Source organism: Musca domestica, unplaced genomic scaffold, assembly GCF_030504385.1.
Source record: "Musca domestica strain aabys unplaced genomic scaffold, Musca_domestica.polishedcontigs.V.1.1 49, whole genome shotgun sequence".
NCBI lineage: Eukaryota > Metazoa > Arthropoda > Insecta > Diptera > Muscidae > Musca > Musca domestica.
In genome coordinates, this window is record NW_026712344.1 from 2,860,351 (window position 1) to 2,878,875 (window position 18,525).

The window sequence follows — 18,525 nt, forward strand, 5'->3', positions numbered from 1 at the left end:
TTTATAGAATACTGTAATTGATTGAACTATTAATTAGATAGTTTGCAATTATTCATGGCATTCTTAACATTCAATACTCTTTTTTTCGAACCACAATTACTTGTAATATTCAATAAAAAAAAATCAAATTACACATTACCATGTGAATGAAATCCAATCCCAATTCTTAATGACTGCATTTTGTTTTGTTCAATGCTATGGCTTTGGATTGAATAACCTTGACTAACTAAGAATTCCTATCGATCTAAAAATGACAAAGATTTATTCTATAGAATTATTCAAGCCAGAATGAGAACTGAAACAATTTTTATTTCAAATACAAATAAACAATTTTTCACGTCAAATCAAACTTGAAATCTGAAACCGCCACACAAGTCAAGACTTGGTGGTGCTGCTGGTTTGGTGTCTGTCCAAGGGAATGTTGTTTATCTTTTGGATACTGAGCTTTGTTTCTGTTTCAATTTTAATGTTGTTTGCAATTACTATTTTGCTGATTACATTTTAAATGTTTGTTGTTGTCGTTGGTTTTTTTTTTTTGTTTTTGATTTGCGGATGTGCAGAGTTTCACTCCCGCCCAGAGCAGTCAATTGTTGTATAGATGGTAAATCTTGAAGTTTCGCTTTTTGTTTCAAAGACATCTCAGATTGAGAGATCTCGAAGATGTGTGACCTCCATACGGTCAGTTCGTCCGTCCGTCCGTCCGTCCGTCCGTCAGTCGGTTGCATAAACAATGACTTGGAGCTTAACATTTAAAATTGCAGCGTACAAATGTTATCACTTTGTGGTTGCTGGAGCGGCGGCGAGAGCTCATCAAAACAAAAACAAAAAAAAAAAACATCAATAAACCGCAAAGTTCTCAGATTGTTATGGAGTATTGTTATTAAGCTTATTACTGTCGTTGTTGTTGTTGCTGCTGCTGTTGGCCTGTACCCGAATCTATTGTCAAATGGTGTTTTTTGTTTAGCTGTGAGAATAATAAGCTACCGCCACTTTTGTTGTTGGAAACGTAATTCATCGTCATGCTTACCACCAGCACCTTGCATAGTACCCTCTGCTCTCTACCACAAAGCAAAAGCGTATATAAAGTTTCGCCGTTGCCATTGTAATCATTCGAAATTAAAAAAAAAGATCGCTGTACAAAGTTTACGAAAAAAGTGACGTGCGAGAAATTTAATCTCTGTTGATTCAATCTGGTAACCTTAGTCGTAAATAAGCACCTCTGCTGTCATTAATTGACATACAGTGGTTTGGATGGTGCGAAATCATGACATTTCATGTTCTATGAGAAAAAAAGGGATATTTTTGGGAGATCTATTTTTTGAACGACTTTTAAGAAGTTTTGTAAGCGACTCTTCATAAATGACTTTTAAGGAGTCTCCATAGACGACTCAACAGAGTATTTGTTGACGACTTTTTAAAGAGCCTTTATGGACAACAGTTGAGGCTTTTTATACCCTCCACCATACTATGGAGGGTATATTAACTTTGTCATTGCGTTTGTAACTCCTCGAAATACTCATGTCAGACCCAACAAAGAATATATATTCTTGATCAGCGTAAAATTCTAAGTCGATTTAGCCATGTCCGTCTGCCTGTCTGTCCGTCTGTCTGTCTGTCTGTCTGTCTGTCTGTCTGTCCGTCTGGCTGTCTGTTGTAATCACGTTATCTTTCGAACGAATTGAGATAGAAGGCTAAAATTTTGCACACCTGTTTATTTTTCTAGTAGGCAGGTTAAGTTCGTAAATGGACCATGTAGGTCCACGTTTTCATATAGCCCCCATATAACGGTACCTCCCGATATTCGGTATTTTGATGATTTTAGCGACATTATTCACCGGAATTGTTTCCAAATTGGTATTTGAAGTTCGAAATGGATACTACAGCCTATGACAGAAAATTATCTGGGCAGGTCTACGTCTTCGTATAGCCGCCATATAACGGTATCTCCCTATATTCGGTATTTTGATGGTTTTAGCGACATTATTCACCGAAATTGTTTCAAATTTGGTGTTTGAGATTCGTAATGAATAATACAGCCTATGACAGAAAATTGTCTGTGCAGGTCCACGTCTTCGTATAGCTCCCATATAACTGTACCTCCCAAAATTCGGTATTTTGATGATTTTAGCGTCATTATTCACCAGAATTGTTTCAAATTACGTATTTGGCGTTCGTTATGGGAACTACAGTCTATGACAGAAAATTGTCTATGCAGGTCCAGGTCTTCGTATAGGCCCCATATATCAGTACCTCCATATATTCGGTATTTTGACGATTTTAGGTACAATACCCATCGAAATTGCTTGAGATGTGATATTTGAAGTTCGTAATGGATGCTACAGCCTGTGACAGAAAATTGTCAATGCTGGCCCAGGTCTTCGCACAGCTCCGATATAATGGTACCTCCCTATATACGATAATTTGATGATTTTAGCTACATTATTAACCGTTTATTTCAAGTTTCGAATTTGAATATGGTAATGGCTTAAGACAAACAATGCCTATGTAGACCCACGTCGTATAGACCCCATTATAATGGCTATATTTGGTATTTTTAAAATTTTAACAGAATGTTTTAATGATTTTATTTTTTGAAAATTTCCAAATTCGTTCCAAATGGTGGAGGGTTTTCAAAGTTCGACCCGGTCGAACTTACTGCTTTTTTAACTTGTTTAATCTCATATCGGGAGGTAATATACGCTTTTTTACAGTAGAAGCCACATTTGCCAACGAATCTCTCTGAAGTCGGTGTTTGTAGTTCCTAATGGGTTCCAGATCCGGCGGCAGAACATATATAGCACTACGTTTTCCTATACCGATCTTATAACGGTACCGGTTGATATTCGGTATATTGGTAATGTAGCTAATTTTTTAAGACTTTTTTAATTTGGGCCCACATGTCCTATCTAACGGAACCTGTTGAACTTTTACCTAATGGTGGAGGGTATGGTAAGTGTAAGGGAAAGTCTCGGCCGAACTTTATGTGTTTTTTTTACTTGGTGCTTATATTAGAGAGGTGTGGAAATGAAATATGTCGGTCCACTCTTTCTTGTACATCCTCACAAAACCTCCTCAATAAAGTTTGCAATACAGACATCTTAATCTCACAGCGATGTAGTTCAAAGACGGTATATCATAACATTTAGGCAGGGGCTTTGGGCGGGTATGAAAATAGACAATATTAGCCAAACCATCATGCACCTCTCCACAAAAGGGTAACATTTTTATACCCTCCTGTCTGTCTGTTGAATTCACGATACAGCCCACATTTTTTGACATAGAGCGACAAAATTTAGCCGAACAATTGTGTATAGGATGGTTGGTATGGAAAATGAGATATATCGGTCAACGTTTTGGTATAGTCCCCATGTAACGGTACCTCTTGGTATTAGGTTATTCTGATGATTTTTGGCACATTTTTTACGGATTTGCCTGAAAATTGGTATTTGTAGGTCATAGTGGGTCCTAGTTCTTGCGGCGAGACATTATGTATAGGTCCACTTTTTGGTATAGCCCCCATATAACGGTACCTCCCGATATTCGGTATTTTGAGGATTTTTGCCACATTTCTTCGTTGATTTTTCAAAAAATTGGTACTTGTAGGTCCTAATGGGTTCTAGTTCCGTTGGCGAAACCTTGTATGAATGGGTACACGTTTTTGTATAGCCCATATAGCGGTACCTATCGATATTTGGTATTTTAATCATTTTCGCCATATTTCTCCACGAAGATGTCTAAAAATTGGTATTTGTGGGCCATAATGGGTTCTAATGTTTCCTCTACTCTAAGGTGGAGGGTATTATAAGATCGAACTTAATGTTTATACCCTACACCACAAGGTGGTCAGGATATTATGTCTTTGTGCATTTGTTTGTAACAGGCAAAAGGAAACGAGATAGACCCATAGTTCCTTTTGATGATCTGCATAGAATCACATTCTGAGTCGATTTATGCATGTCCGTCCGTTCGTCCGTCTGTCCATGTATTTTTGTAAACAAAGTACAGGTCGCATTTATTGCCCGATCCAGATGAAATTTTGCACATATCATTTGTTTGGTCCAAGGACGAACCCTATTGAAATTGGAGATAATCGGTCAAAATTTAGATATAGCTCCCATATATATCTTCGTCCGATTTGCCTCTTATTATGCACCAAACGTGTAATATCAGCCTGAATTGTATGGAATTTTGCATATACACCCAAATTAGGCCTGAAAATAAGTATGCCAAATTCGATCGAAATCGGTTCAGGTATAGCCATAGCTCCCATATATATTGTTCATCCGATTTGTTATTTTTGCCCTCCGCAGCCATAATATGCACTCTGCAACAACAATATTTGGGGAAATTCATCAAATACATCTCAGAAAAACATTTGCTAAATTTTATCGAGATCGGTTCAGATTTGGATATAGCTCCATATATAACTTCGTCCGATTTACCTTGGATTGTGCACCAAACGTCTAATATTTGTCTAAATGATACGGAATTTGGCACTTACGACCGAATTGAGTGTAGAAGCTAGTATGTCAAATTTGGTGAAGATCGGTTCAGATATAGCTATAGCTTCCATATATATTATACATCCGATTTGTTATATTTGTTACCCACAACCGTAATATGCACTCCGTAACATATATTTCCCGTCAGGGAAATATATCAAATACAGCTCAGAAATATCTTTGCCAAATTTTATCGAGATCGGTTCAGATTTGGATATAGCTCCTATATATATCTTTTTCCGATTTCAAATTAATTGTGCACCAAATGGACAATACATTTCCGAATTTAAAAGATACAAATGCCTCGGCATATTTAGTCCTATGAACTTTAAATTATAGTTATAATCATAGCATGTATGATTGAATACTCCCATAAAAACTTTTAATTGTTATGCGGAGCTCTTCTAAATTAGCAAAGTGGTGTAGGGTATCATAAAGTCGGCCCCGCCCTACTTTAAGACTTTCTTTACTGGTTTTTACTTGTTAATGATAATATAGCTCCAATAAGTTGGAAAACAATGTCTGACTTTCTTGAAATTTTTCACATCCCAATATCTTTGCATATATTTTGGAGCTAGTGTGAAATTGGAATATATCGGTCCCCTCTTCTGGGCACATTCTACACAAAAGTTCGAAAAAAATAACATCAGGCATATATCTCAATACATATATATATTTATAACGTAATGCCCGAATATGTCGAAACTTAGTCCGTGGTAATATTCATATCAAACTTACTTATTGGCGATCAAGGTATAGATTCTTGATTCCCATTATTCTTCTGATATCTTACCGAAAAAGTATACTCATAAGGTGTGTCCAAATAAGGGTATGTATCTATCGAAACACCCACTGAAAGTTGCTAACTTGTTTAGACGTGTTTTGGACATTTATTTTATATATATTTATATATATATATATATATATATATATATATATATATATATATATATATATATATATATATATATATATATATATATATATATATATATATATATATATATATATATATATATATATATATATATAAAAATACTCATACAAATACAAAATAAAAAATTTCGTCTCAAAAATTAAAAAAAAAACTATAGTTTCTAAAATTTTTTGATGAGAGCGTGACGAATGTTTTTATTTTTGTCCATTCCATTCAAATCAATATCGTTTCACTTTCATTTTTTTCTCGGTTGTTATGTAGTTTCCTCAGAGTCGATATTGTTCTTTGATTTATTGAAAAATTGAATAGACGACAGCCGCGTCAATGGTTTGTCATTTTGTATTGTCTTGATTAAATTGCTTTCATTTGGTTTTATGATTTATTTTGATATTTTTGTTTTCGGCATTGATGATTTGTAGAAATGATTTCTGGGATGGGACAATACATTGTGAATTTGCAGATATGAGCTAAACATACATACATATGTAAATAAACAAAATTATAATAAAAAAATAGCAAGCTGATAAACAAAATAACATTTTGATGTTCTCCAGCATGTGAAAAACTCTAAATTTCAAAAATTTAGGGATAACGTTATAGGATCCATATGTCGATCCCTGTAAATACAGACTTTTTTGAGAAGGTACTTTTCTACTTGTTACTAACCCAAAGTATCGGATTTAAGTCGAAAGGAAAACTCCCAGTTTTGTTTAAGACTAGATGGTCCTGCAATTTTTTATACCCTCCCATGATTGTTTTTAGCGACATTATTCACCGAAATTGTTTCAAATTTGGTATTCGAAGTTCGAAATGTATTCTACACGCTGAGACAGAAAATTCTCTGTGAAGGTCCACGTCTTCGTATAGCCCCCATATAACGGTACCTCCCTATATTCGGTATTTTGACGATTTTAGCGTCATTATTCACCAGAATTGTTTCAAATTATGGATTTAGAGTGAAGTACCCATACAGTCTGTGACAGAAATTGTCTATACAGGTCTAGGTCTTCGTATAGGCCCCATATATCTGTACCTCCCTATATTCGGTATTTTGACGATTGTAGGTACAATACCCAGCGAAAAAGTTTGAGATGTGGTATTTGAAGCTCATATTGAATACTACAGCCTAAGGCAGAAAATTTTCTATGCAGGTCCTCGTCTTCGTATAGCCCCCATATAACGGTATCTCCCAATATTCGGTATTTTAACGATTTAAGATACAAGAAATTGTTTGAGAAGTCGTATTTGAAGTTAGTAATAGAAGCTACAGCATGTGACAGAAAGTTATCTATGCAGCTCCAGGAATAGCCCCGATATAACTTTACATCCCTATATACGGTATTTTGATGATCTTGACTACATTATTCACTGTTTATTTTAAGTTTCGAATTTGAATATGGTAATGGCTTATGACAAACAATGCCTACGTCGATAGACCACAATATGACGGCTATATTTTGTATTTATAAAATTTTAACAGAATTTTTTAAGGATCTTTTTTTTGAAAATTTCCAGATTCGTTCCAAATGGTGGTGGGTATTCAAAGTTCGGCCCGGCCGAACTTACTGCTTTTCCACTTGTTTCTTGATAAAGCGCCCAATTTTGCTTGCTTCAGGGTGAGATAAAAGAACTGCAACAAAGTCAAACCCCATAATTTTTACATTTTTTTTTTTTTAATTCGGATGAAGGCAAAAAATGTCGGAAAAGGCATCAAATTTTAGAATATGTTTAGATTTGCTCGAATTGGTCATCTTTGGCACGAATTATGTCCTTCAAACGGCCAATGAAACCGTCACTCGCTGCCCGAATGTTGCTCTGCGGTATTTTGGCCCATTCCCGGCGAAGCGCTTGCTTGAGGTGATCGAAACTTTGGTATTTTTTAGTGCCAACCTTGCTTTCCAAAATACTTCAGATACAATAGTCCAACGGATTGGTATCCGGAGATTTTGGTGGTCATTGTGAGCTGGAAATGAAGCGAGGAACATCATTTTGTAACCATTCTTGGGTGGCGCGTGCTGAGTGCGATGGTGCTGAGTCCTGTTGCAATGTCCAAGGCCAAATGTCTGCGGCCAAAATGTTTGCGTGCCCTAGGCTTTAATACACCCTCCAGAATATTTTCGCGATAATATTCGGCATTTATTCTGATGCCACGTTCGATTAATACGAGCAGAGAGCGATCATCGGCTGTTATGGCGGCCACACCATCACCATGGCCGGCGCTTGAGTTCTGGTGGCCAACCGAAGGTGCACATTTTCAGCTGACCTCTTGGCAAGAAAACACGATCATTTTGTTTGCTTACAAATTGCTGGACAACGAATGTTTTCTCATCGGAGAAAACCAAATTCGGCAGTTTACCACTTTCGCCCAAGCGAAGGAACTCTTTAGGTCTTTTGAGTCTTTTTTCTTTCTGTTGCGGTATAAGTTCTTGCACTTTTTGGAATTTCAATGGCTTTACCCAGATCTCATTTTTCAATATTTGGCGAATGGAATATTGGGATATGTTCAGCTCACGAGCCATTTTTCGGCCACTGGGGCGTTGATTTCGATCAAGTCGCTTCTTTACTTTTCGAACCATTTCTGCTGATGTTGCTGTTTTCTTCCGTCCACTTCCTTGACGTCGGGATACGCTACCAGTACCACGGTAACGAGCGATGGTACGAGACACAAAAAATTTATTCACATTTAAACGCTGGAGTGCTCTAACGATAGCCAGCCAAATATAAAGAAATCACACTGCCACGCTTAAATTCCATCACGAATAACTTTTCTTCTGGAAAATTCTCACCAAAATGCTTTTGTACGTTTGCAAACAATACAATGAGCTGTAACTGGAATAATTTTAACAGCTGTCGGCCGAGTGGCTTAGAAATGACAGCAGTCTGAAGTTGGTTGCAGTTTTTTTTATCTCACCCTGTATATCTTAAGTCAGATTTGAATCTCATACCATTGAGAATGCCGAATTTTCCCTATAAGCCACTGTGCAAACTCGATCTACCCGACAACTTATTTAAGGCACTCATGCATGGAGCATATGCACCTCGGTTTTCAGAAGTGAAGTTGAATATAATCTTTTATTATTTAATGTTTTGGTTTTATTATTCGTTATTATGTTTTGCTATTCTTACGAAATGAAAGTAAAATTTGTTGTTGTTTTTAAAGTTTCTTTTTTTGTTTCGAAAAAAAAAGAAGAAATAAGTCACAACACCCCCTCCCTACCTCTCTCTCGCACTCTCTCACGGCGTCACACTTAAGAAAATTTGAAAATTTTCCACATTACCATGAAAAAATTTTCTCCATAGAAAACAAAAGGAAAAACAGCAATGAATGACAAGATAATTTGTATGTAAAGAAGAAAAGCTTAAGAAAACATGAAAAAATCCCAAAAACACACAACAAATGAAAACAAGAGTTTTTGTGCCAAAGATTACAACGATGTGTAGGAGATGTGTAGCCGCCAAAACGCCGATGAAGCAGTAGTAAACAAACGAGTACATTAACCATACAACTATAGTAATTAACTTGGCTAAAAAGCGCCAACGCAAGCGGAGAAACAAAGTAATAAAATACAAAAAAAAAAAAAATAAATAAATAAATAAAAGAAAATAAAATAAAACAACAACACAATAAGAAAAAAGAAAACAAAACAGCTCAACCATAATACAACAAAAAAAAAATAAATAACAACAACATTTGTTCAATTGCCCGCTGCATGGCCATATACATAACTACATACATCAGTAACATTTATGGCTAAAACAATTGGCACCTTAAGCTACTTAGGTAACAAGGGGAACCGCCACTTTACAGTGAATGAAAGCTAACAACACACTATAGAAAACTTGTGCCGGATTTTCTCGACATCAACCCCCGCTCGCCCCCTCCCTCTTTTGCTATTGCCTGTGCGTATTGCCATGGCCTTAGTTCAATAGAGAGACGAGCGCCAGCGACTTCACGGATCAAGCTTCCGTTTTCCATTCCACTCCATTGTTGTTAAGTTTTTCCATCGCAGAGCCCATTATTGTCCGACATGAACAGGTAAGCGTAGATGCACCATCATCCGCTAGTAATGCTACAACAAACAACAACACCAACAAACATTTGCTCATCAAAACAATTTTTTTATTATTATTTTTATTTTTCTTTTTTCATTCACATCATTTCAATGTTTTTTTTTTAAGTTTTCCCCCGCTCCATTAAGTGGGCTATGAGGGGGACTTTCAAATATATGTTATGTGTAATTTTATTATTATTTATTTTAGTTTTTAATTTATAAAGTTTATTGACCGGCATAAGCTTAGCAATAAATTGAAAATGGAATCTTGTGGTTATTTACAAGATCCGGGTTCAACCAATAAAGAAAGTCCTAAAGTCGGGCGGGGTCGATTTTATGATACCCTACACCACTTTGCTAATTTAGTTGAGCTCCACTTAATAATTAAAAGTATTTATGGGAGAATTCAATCATACACGCTATGATTATAATTATAATTTAAAATTCAAAGGACTAAATATGCCGAAGCATTTGTATCTATAACTATATCTGAACCGATCTTCACCAAATTTGGCCTACTACCTTTTAGACTAAATTCGGTCGTGTGTGCCAAATTCCATTCCATTTGGACAAATATTAGACGTTTGGTGCACAATAAATGGTAAATCGGACGAAGTTATATATGGGAGCTATATCCAAATCTGAACCGATCTCGATAAAATTTAGCAAAGGTATATCTGAGCTGCATTTCCCCAAATATTGTTGTTACAGAGTGCATATTACGGCTGCGGAGGACAAAAATAACAAATCGGATGAACAATATATATGGGAGCTATAGCTATTTCTGAACCGATTTCGATAAAATTTGGCATACTTATTTTCAGGCCTAATTTGGTTGTATGTGCAAAATTCCATACTATTCGGGCTGATATTACACGTTTGGTGCACAATAAAAGGCAAATCGGACGAAGATATATATGGGAGCTATATCTAAATTTTTACCGATTATCTCCAATTTCAATAGGGTTCGTCCTTGGGCCAAACAAATGTTGTTTGCATAATTTCATCTCAATCGGATAATAAATGCGACCTGCAATTTGTTCGCAAGAATACATGGACAGACGGACGGACGGACGGACTGACATGCATAAATCAACTCAGAAAGTGATTCTATGCAGATCATCAAAAGGAACTATGGGTCTACCTCGTTTCCCTTTGCCTGTTACAAACAAATGCACAAAGATAAATACCCTGACCACCTTGTGGTGTAGGGTATAAAATGACCACCTTGTGGTGTAGGGTATAAAAAAACACATTAGCAAAATATTTGAACACTTTAAACAAGTAAGCAAAGGCTATAGTCGTGCGGGGGGAGGCGACCATGTGATACCCTACAACACTACAATATGTTAGAAGTCCCCTTATGTCCACATCCATTTTGGAAGATTTCGCTTTTGAAATTATGTCACAGAGCACTGCCCAGATATTACCCTCAGGATTTTGGCCAGGGACATTTGCCCAATATTTACGCACTCCGTCGTGCTATTAGTTGTTGTGGTCCATTTCGCAGTTAAATATAATCCAATGGTCATCCTAAATTCTGGAATTCTTCCCTCTCCTTAACTCTCTTCTCAGGAGTGTCGATTGGCTTCAATTGTGTAATCAGGATTTTTTTTCTTTTTTTGGTTCATTTGAATCCCTAAATATTTTGCGATCATCTTCAAATGCAGGAGGACCCTCTGTATCTCTATATTTATACGCATCTATATGCTTTATCTTGTCTACGATACTTGGCTATATTCGTCAACGAAATCAGCATAAAAAGCCAGAAGTTCGCCTTTTTTGCATTTTGTATATCGCCTGTAATTTATGTTTAGCATTTCGGTAGAATAGTACTGGTCCATTCTACCCGCTGTCCTAAACTCCAACTTCATGCGAGATTTCGTGTCCTTTGGTTTCTATTTGAGACTTTTATAATGACTGCAAAAACAGGATTTTTTTTCATTTTTTTTTTTTTTTTGTCCATTTCAACACCTAAATATGTTGCGGACATCTTTGAAAACAATAGGCTTTTATTATGACCATACCACTCCATGCAAAATTTCATGAGGATCGGGCCATAATTGCGACCTGTAGCGTGATTATAAATTAACATGGAAAAAGTTCGAAAAGTAAAGAAGCACCTTGATGGAAACCCGCGTCGCAGTGGCCGAAAAATGGCTCGTGAGCTGCACATATCACAATATTCCATTCGACAAATATTGAAAAATGAGCTCGGGTAAAGCCATTGAAATTCCAAAAAGTGCCAGAACTTACACCGCAACAGAAAGAAAATAGACTCAAAAGAGCTAAAGAGTTTCTTCGCTTGGCCGAAAGTGTTGAACTGCCGAATTTGGTTTTCTCCGATGAGAAAACATTCGTTGTCCAACAGTTTGTAAACAAAGAGGTCAGCTGAAAATGTGCACCTTCGGTTGGCCAACAGAACTCAAGCACCGGCCATGGTGATGGCGTGGGCCGTCATAACAACCGATGGACGCTCTCCGCTCGTATTAATCGACCGTGGCATCAAAATAAATGTCGAATACTATCGCGAAAATATTCTGGAGGGTGTATTAAAGTCTTGGGCACGCTAACATTTTGGCCGCAGACCTTGGACATTCCAACAGGACTCATCACCATCGTACTCAGCACGCGCCACCCAAGAATGGTTACAAAATGAGGTTCCTCGCTTCATATGCCACAATGGCCACCAAAATCTGCGGATACCAATCCGTTGGACTATTGTGTCTGGAGTATTTTAAAAAAGCAAGGTTGGCACTAAAAAATACCAAAGTGTCGATCACCTCAAGCAAGCGCTTCGCCGGGAATGGGGCAAAATACCGCAGAGCAACATTCGGGCAGCGTGTGACGGTTTAATTGGCCGTTTGAAGGCCATAACTCGTGCCAAATGTGACGAACTCAAACAAATCTAAATTTATTCTAAAATTTGATGCTATTTCCGACATTTCCGCTTTGATTTAATAAAATTAAAAAAATATAGGGTAAGTGTACCAGTAGTCGGCACTTTTAGGATTTTCGCGTTTTTAATCGCTCACCATTCTGAGTAAAACGTTCCAATTATTACAAAGATAATTTATTCAGATTCGAAATTTTGTATAGTTTTTGCAATAATAAATAAAGTTTTAATAAGTTTTTATTAAATTTCATAAATTTGTAGTTTTATTAAAACAATGCTTTTGTGCCAGTAGTCGGCACCACTTGCGAATTGTCGGTATGGCATGCTCCAACAGTGGGCATACCAATTTTTTTGTAAGAATAATTAATAATAATAATAAATTAATTCATTAAAATATAATATTATTGTTTAGTTAAACTGATTCGACGTCTTTATTGTACTTTTCTTAAGAATATGGATTGTTGAGGACCTTCACAGACAAAAATTTAATTTTTATTAGAATAAATCATCTTTTCTTAGCGAAATTGTACACAAAGATAGCTGACAATATATTTGAAGTATACAAAATACATTTAGTTATAATAGTTTCATTTATATGGGCTTAAACATAAAAAGTGCCGACTACTGGGAAATGCCGAACTTAGGCACACTTACCCTATACGGCGTTTTTTGACTTTGTTGCAGTTTTTTTATTCCACCCTGTATATACCCTCTGTAGCCATATGGTTGAGGGTATAATTATTTATCGTGATTGTTAAATAATATTTTTTAAGGACCAGCAATAATCGCAGTTTTTTTTAATATTTTTAAGGACCTTATTGTGGATTTAATTTTCTTTTAGACCAACCATGATCCTGAAAGTTTTCCTTCCACAAAATCCAGCATGATGTTTTTTTCATATTTTCTAAAAAGTCTTGTGATATTAGTTGGAAAAATATTCGCAAGCCAATCCAGCAATCATTTCCAATTACGATCCCCATAAATTACAACCCACGTTCTATTTTGTCATATCTTCATCTATTTTCTTTTTATGACACTGTGTTCCAAATTATGATAGTTTCGGTAAAAATGCTGTTAAAACGCATTAATGACCATTCGTTATTATCTTATTCTTTCACACCAAAAAATATATCTTCTTTAATTTCTTGTTTTTTTTTTTTTAATTTATCATTTCGCTTTGGTTATCTATTTAGATGGTGACACGTCGTTGGACGCTTTGAATTTAATAAAAAAAAATGTACTGGGTGGGTGCGTGCTTTCGTGTGTATGTGAGTGAAGGTGATTTCAAATTTTTTGCTTGCCTCAGAATTTCACTATCTATGATTGTCGGGCTTTTGGTTTGTTTTTCAGTTTTATATTTTTTCGAACTGCTGTTATTCGAACGTGATTTTCACATTTTCAACGAATTTGGATTTTTTTTTGTCAAAACAACTAAGTAACAAACATTTTAACGTACATAATGGCCGTATGAATGTGTACTGTTATTTATGCGTACGAAGGTGTGTGTGGTACACAGAGAACTTTTACTTTTATTCCATGGTTTGTTTGCACCAGATCCAGATTTATATGAACGTAGTCGATAATCATAATCGTCGAACACAAACTGTGGTTTTTTACTATGAGGGAATTTATTAGTCAGACCTCAAAATGAGTGTGATTTCTTTTATTAAAATTTTCATTAAAGGAAATTTAATTTTAAAGCTCTACAAGAATGAATATATAAAATTTGAGTAGAACTAAACAAAAGCTTCCCATTTCTGTTACAAAATAATATGAAATTTAGGGCTAGAATTTTAATATGAAGCACATTAATAGTTCTGTGTGGGTGATGATGTGCGGATTTTGAAACTTTGTATAAAAAGGTACAAAAAATATTATAACTTTGTTTGTTGGGCAAAAATTCTAAATTTTTAGGCATTACCATGCCAGACATCAGATTGGTGGGGTTTTTGAAGATTTCTGCTAAAAATTATTTGAAAACTTAAACTTGTGCTTTTGACTAGAATTCTATGCTTGCACATAGAGCAAGAATTTTCAAATTTTGCTTGTTGATCACCATTAATGTGAATATTATACAACATGATGTTTTTGGAAAGAACGTGCAAAAAAAAATTCTTAGCCATATCCATATCTCAATTTCAGATATCAAAAGGGACCTTAATATCAAATTTTGGGATTCCTGCTCTATCCTTGACTGTCGCAATTCCAAACCACCGCCAAATCTCAAATACCATCAGTACTATCAATAATTGCAATATCAATTTTCAGAAATTTGTCTCTATTCCTTCGCGCAATACAAATATAGTACCATTCAGTACTTTCCGTATAACAGTAATACACATTTCCGAAACCACCTCCATATGTCAAGGCTACACATTACAGTGACCCTAATACCAAATTTCAGATTATCTGTTCACCCGATACCAAATTGTAACAAAGATAGAACTATTTAGTCCCTTTCGTGCTCTTTTAGCACACATTTCAAAAACCACCACTTTATCACAAACCTACCACAAACAGGGACTGCTGTACAAAATTCCAAGTCTTTTCCTTCACCCGGTACCAAATTTAGTACTTTTCGTACCATTTTCAAATAAAAAAAAATCATTTCCAAAACCTCCTTATTTCTATCACAGACAGACACCAACTGAGACCTCTATACCAAATTTAAGAAGATTTAAGAATTCCAGCCCTATTCCTTCACCCAATACCAAATTTAGTACCATCTAATACTTTTTGTATAAAAAAATAGAACACAATTCCTAACCACCGCCAAATCTCAAACACAGATACCAATAATAACTAAATATCAAACTTCAGAATTGTATCTTCATTCTTTATTTTATCTCTTCACCCAATACCAATTATTGTACCATTCAGCACTTTTCGTACAATTACAGTACACATTTCCGAAATCACATGCATATGTCCAGGCTGCACATGAACAGCGACCGAAATTTTAGATCTTAACCACTAGCTTAACCACTAGCCAATATCAAATTGTACTAAATATGGTACTATTTAGTACTTTTCGTGCGCGTGTAGTACAGTACACATTTTCAAAAATCATCTTCATATCTCGATTCCAGATACCAAATGAGACCTCAATATCAAATTTGAGTATTTCAGCACTATCCCTTCACCCAATAAACAATTTAGTAATATTTAGTACTCACAATTATGGAACACATTTCTAAATCCACCACTATATCCTAAACACAGACACCGACAGTGACATTTATATTCAATTTCAGGATTTCGACTCTTATCCTTCACCCAATACCAAATTTAGTACCATTAAGTACTTTTCGTACAAATATAGAAAGCATTTCAAACCACCGCCAAATCTCAAACACAGATACAATCAGTAATCCCTTAATATTTAGTACTATTTAGTACCTTCCGCACAACTATAGTAATACATTTCTGAAACTATATCCATATGACTAGGCTACATATGTACAGCGACCCTAATACCAAATTTCAGATTTTAAGCACTATATTTTCACCAAATACCAAATTGTACCAAATATAGTACTAGTTTACTATATTTCGTGTACTTTTAGTACACGTTACATACCTCTTTATGTCAAACCTACCATCAACTGGGATCGCTATATAATTTTTTTAAATTCCAACTTAATTCGTTCACCCTAAGCCTAATAGTTCTATATTTAGTACCATTAAGTACAATTTTCCCACTTAGTACACATTTCCAAAATCACTTCATAAATATCAGATTCACTTTCCAACCTTGATTCTCATACCAGTTTCAAGTTTTTGGCTCTTTCCGTTCAAATAATAGGCAATGGTACGATTTTAGAAGTTTAGTACCATTTTGGAACTTTTACCCTTTGGTACATTTATCCAACACTCTATCAATAACTCTCATTCGAAATTTCAGAATTCTAGCTCATTCCGTTCGTCCAATACAAAAAAAATACATTTTTAGTACTTTTCGTACCCTTTTAGGTGGAATTTAAATAAATCCTGCCTTAAGATCTTTTTTTTTAATGTATATTTTTATACCCTACACCACAAGGTGGTCAGGGTATTATGCCTTTGTGCATTTGTTTGTAACAGGCAGAAGGAAACGAGATAGACCCATAATTCCTTTTGATGATCTGCATAGAATCACATTCTGAGCCGATTTATGCATGTCCGTCCGTCCGTCCGTCCGTCCGTCTGTCCATGTATTTTTGTAAACAAAGTACAGGTCGCATTTATTGCCGTTTCCAGATGAAATTTTGCAAAGATCTTTTGTTTGGCCCAAGGACGAACGAATTTAGATATAGCTCCCATATATATCTTCGTCCGATTTGCCTTTTATTGTGCACCAAACGTGTAATATCAGCCCGAATTGTATGGAATTTTGCATATACACCCTAATTAGGCCTGAAAATATGTATGCCAAATTTAATCAAAATCGGTTCAGATATAGCTATAGCTCCCATATATATTGTCCATCCGATTTGTTATTTTTGTCCTCAGCAGCCGTAATATGCACTCTGTAACAACAATATTTGGGGAAATATATCAAATACAGCTCAGAAATACATTTGCTAAATTTTATCGAGATCGGTTCAGGTTTGGATATAGCTCCCATATATAACTTCGTCCGATTTACCTTTTATTGTGCACCAAACGTCTAATATTTGTCCAAATGGGATGGAATTTGGCACTTACGACCGAATTGAGTCTAGAAGCTAGTATGTGTATATGTGATGTATTTGGTGATGATCGGTTCAGATATAGCTATAGCTCCCATATATACTGTTCATCCGATTTGTCATATTTGTTACCCACAGCCGTAATATGCACTCCGTAACAACGTTATTCAGGGAAATATATCAAATAAAGCTCAGAAATATCTTCGCCAAATTTTATCGAGATCCGTTCCGATTTGGATATAGCTCCTATATATATTTTTATCCGATTTCAAATTAATTGTGCAACAAATGGACAATACAAATCCGAATTTAAAATATACAAATGCATCGGCATATTTAGTCCTTTGAACTTTAAATTATAATTATAATCATAGCGTGTATGATTGAATTCTTCCATAAAAACTTTTAATTGTTATGCGCAGCTCTACTAAATAAGCAAAATGGTGTAGGGTATCATAAAGTCGGCCCCGCCTACCTTTGAGACTTTCTTTACTGTTTTTCACTGGGTTTTTTACTCAATACCCTATTAATATTGTGATTCGGTTGGAGTCATTAATATTTTTCTTAGAAAAGTTGCCAGTAAGTTCTTTAATTTCAAACCACTGTGCAAATTAAATTATTTATCTTGCATCGCAGATTTCCGTCTATGCTTTGTTTTCTTTTTTTTTTTTTTGCAACACATTTCTTCTTTTCTCCGTTTGGGGATTTTCCGCTTACTGAAGGTTAAGCGATTTTTCGTATCATTTAGCAAAAAATAGCTGATGGTACGCATATTTTATGTTTTTGTTTTTCTACCCACATTTTTTTTTTTTGGTTGGGATCCCACGCAAACTCAATTATCCACATCGTTGACATAATCCAATACACCGTTCCGGGGTGTCAAACCCTTTATGACTTATTCAGGTTTGTAAACTCCTGAGAAAAAACACCAGGTTTATTATTAATATTTCATTTTGCTACCATAAGTATTTTTTAATATGTGTGTCGTTATTTTTTTTGTGGTTTGAAGATTTGAAAACCTCGTCAAATCACGCGCTCATAAATGAAATGTGAATGCGGTAGAATGTTGTTTTGTGGAACATGTGTTGTTGTTGTTACATTATGGCGAAAAACAAAAACTCCTGCAGACATATTTTTGCAGACTTTAGAGATTATCATAGACGGGAATTGCTAATAAACTTTAACGGATGAAATGATTTATGGCGCATTAATGGAGGGAGTGAGGAAGAGTGATGGAAGTTGTAGTAATTGTTTTTTTAATGATGAGCTATATAAAGTTTATTTTCATAAACGGTAAAGTAATGGGAAATTTTGGGAAAACAAAACCTTTTCCTATGAGAAAAACATTAAATGTCAAAAATGTGTCAAATCGAATGGTTGCTTTACATAAAGTGGCGGTTTCAAAATAGAAATCAAGCGGTTAGGTCTACTTTGGAACGTTTAACTCTTTGGGTATTTGACTTGAATT

The 18,525-nt window shown here is 35.4% G+C and overlaps 1 protein-coding gene across 4 annotated transcripts in view; it reads left to right on the forward strand.

Annotated features, from left to right (window-relative positions):
- The window catches only part of LOC101890185 (uncharacterized), a 93,059-nt gene that overhangs the window by 4,136 nt on the left and 70,398 nt on the right, over positions 1-18,525 (forward strand). For all 4 annotated transcript variants that reach the window (XM_059127951.1, XM_059127950.1, XM_059127952.1 and 1 more), the window contains exon 2: positions 8,740-9,475. In XM_059127951.1, the coding sequence (XP_058983934.1) occupies positions 9,468-9,475 (8 nt within the window). In that variant the 5' untranslated portion in view covers positions 8,740-9,467. The remainder of the gene's footprint in view (positions 1-8,739; positions 9,476-18,525) is intronic.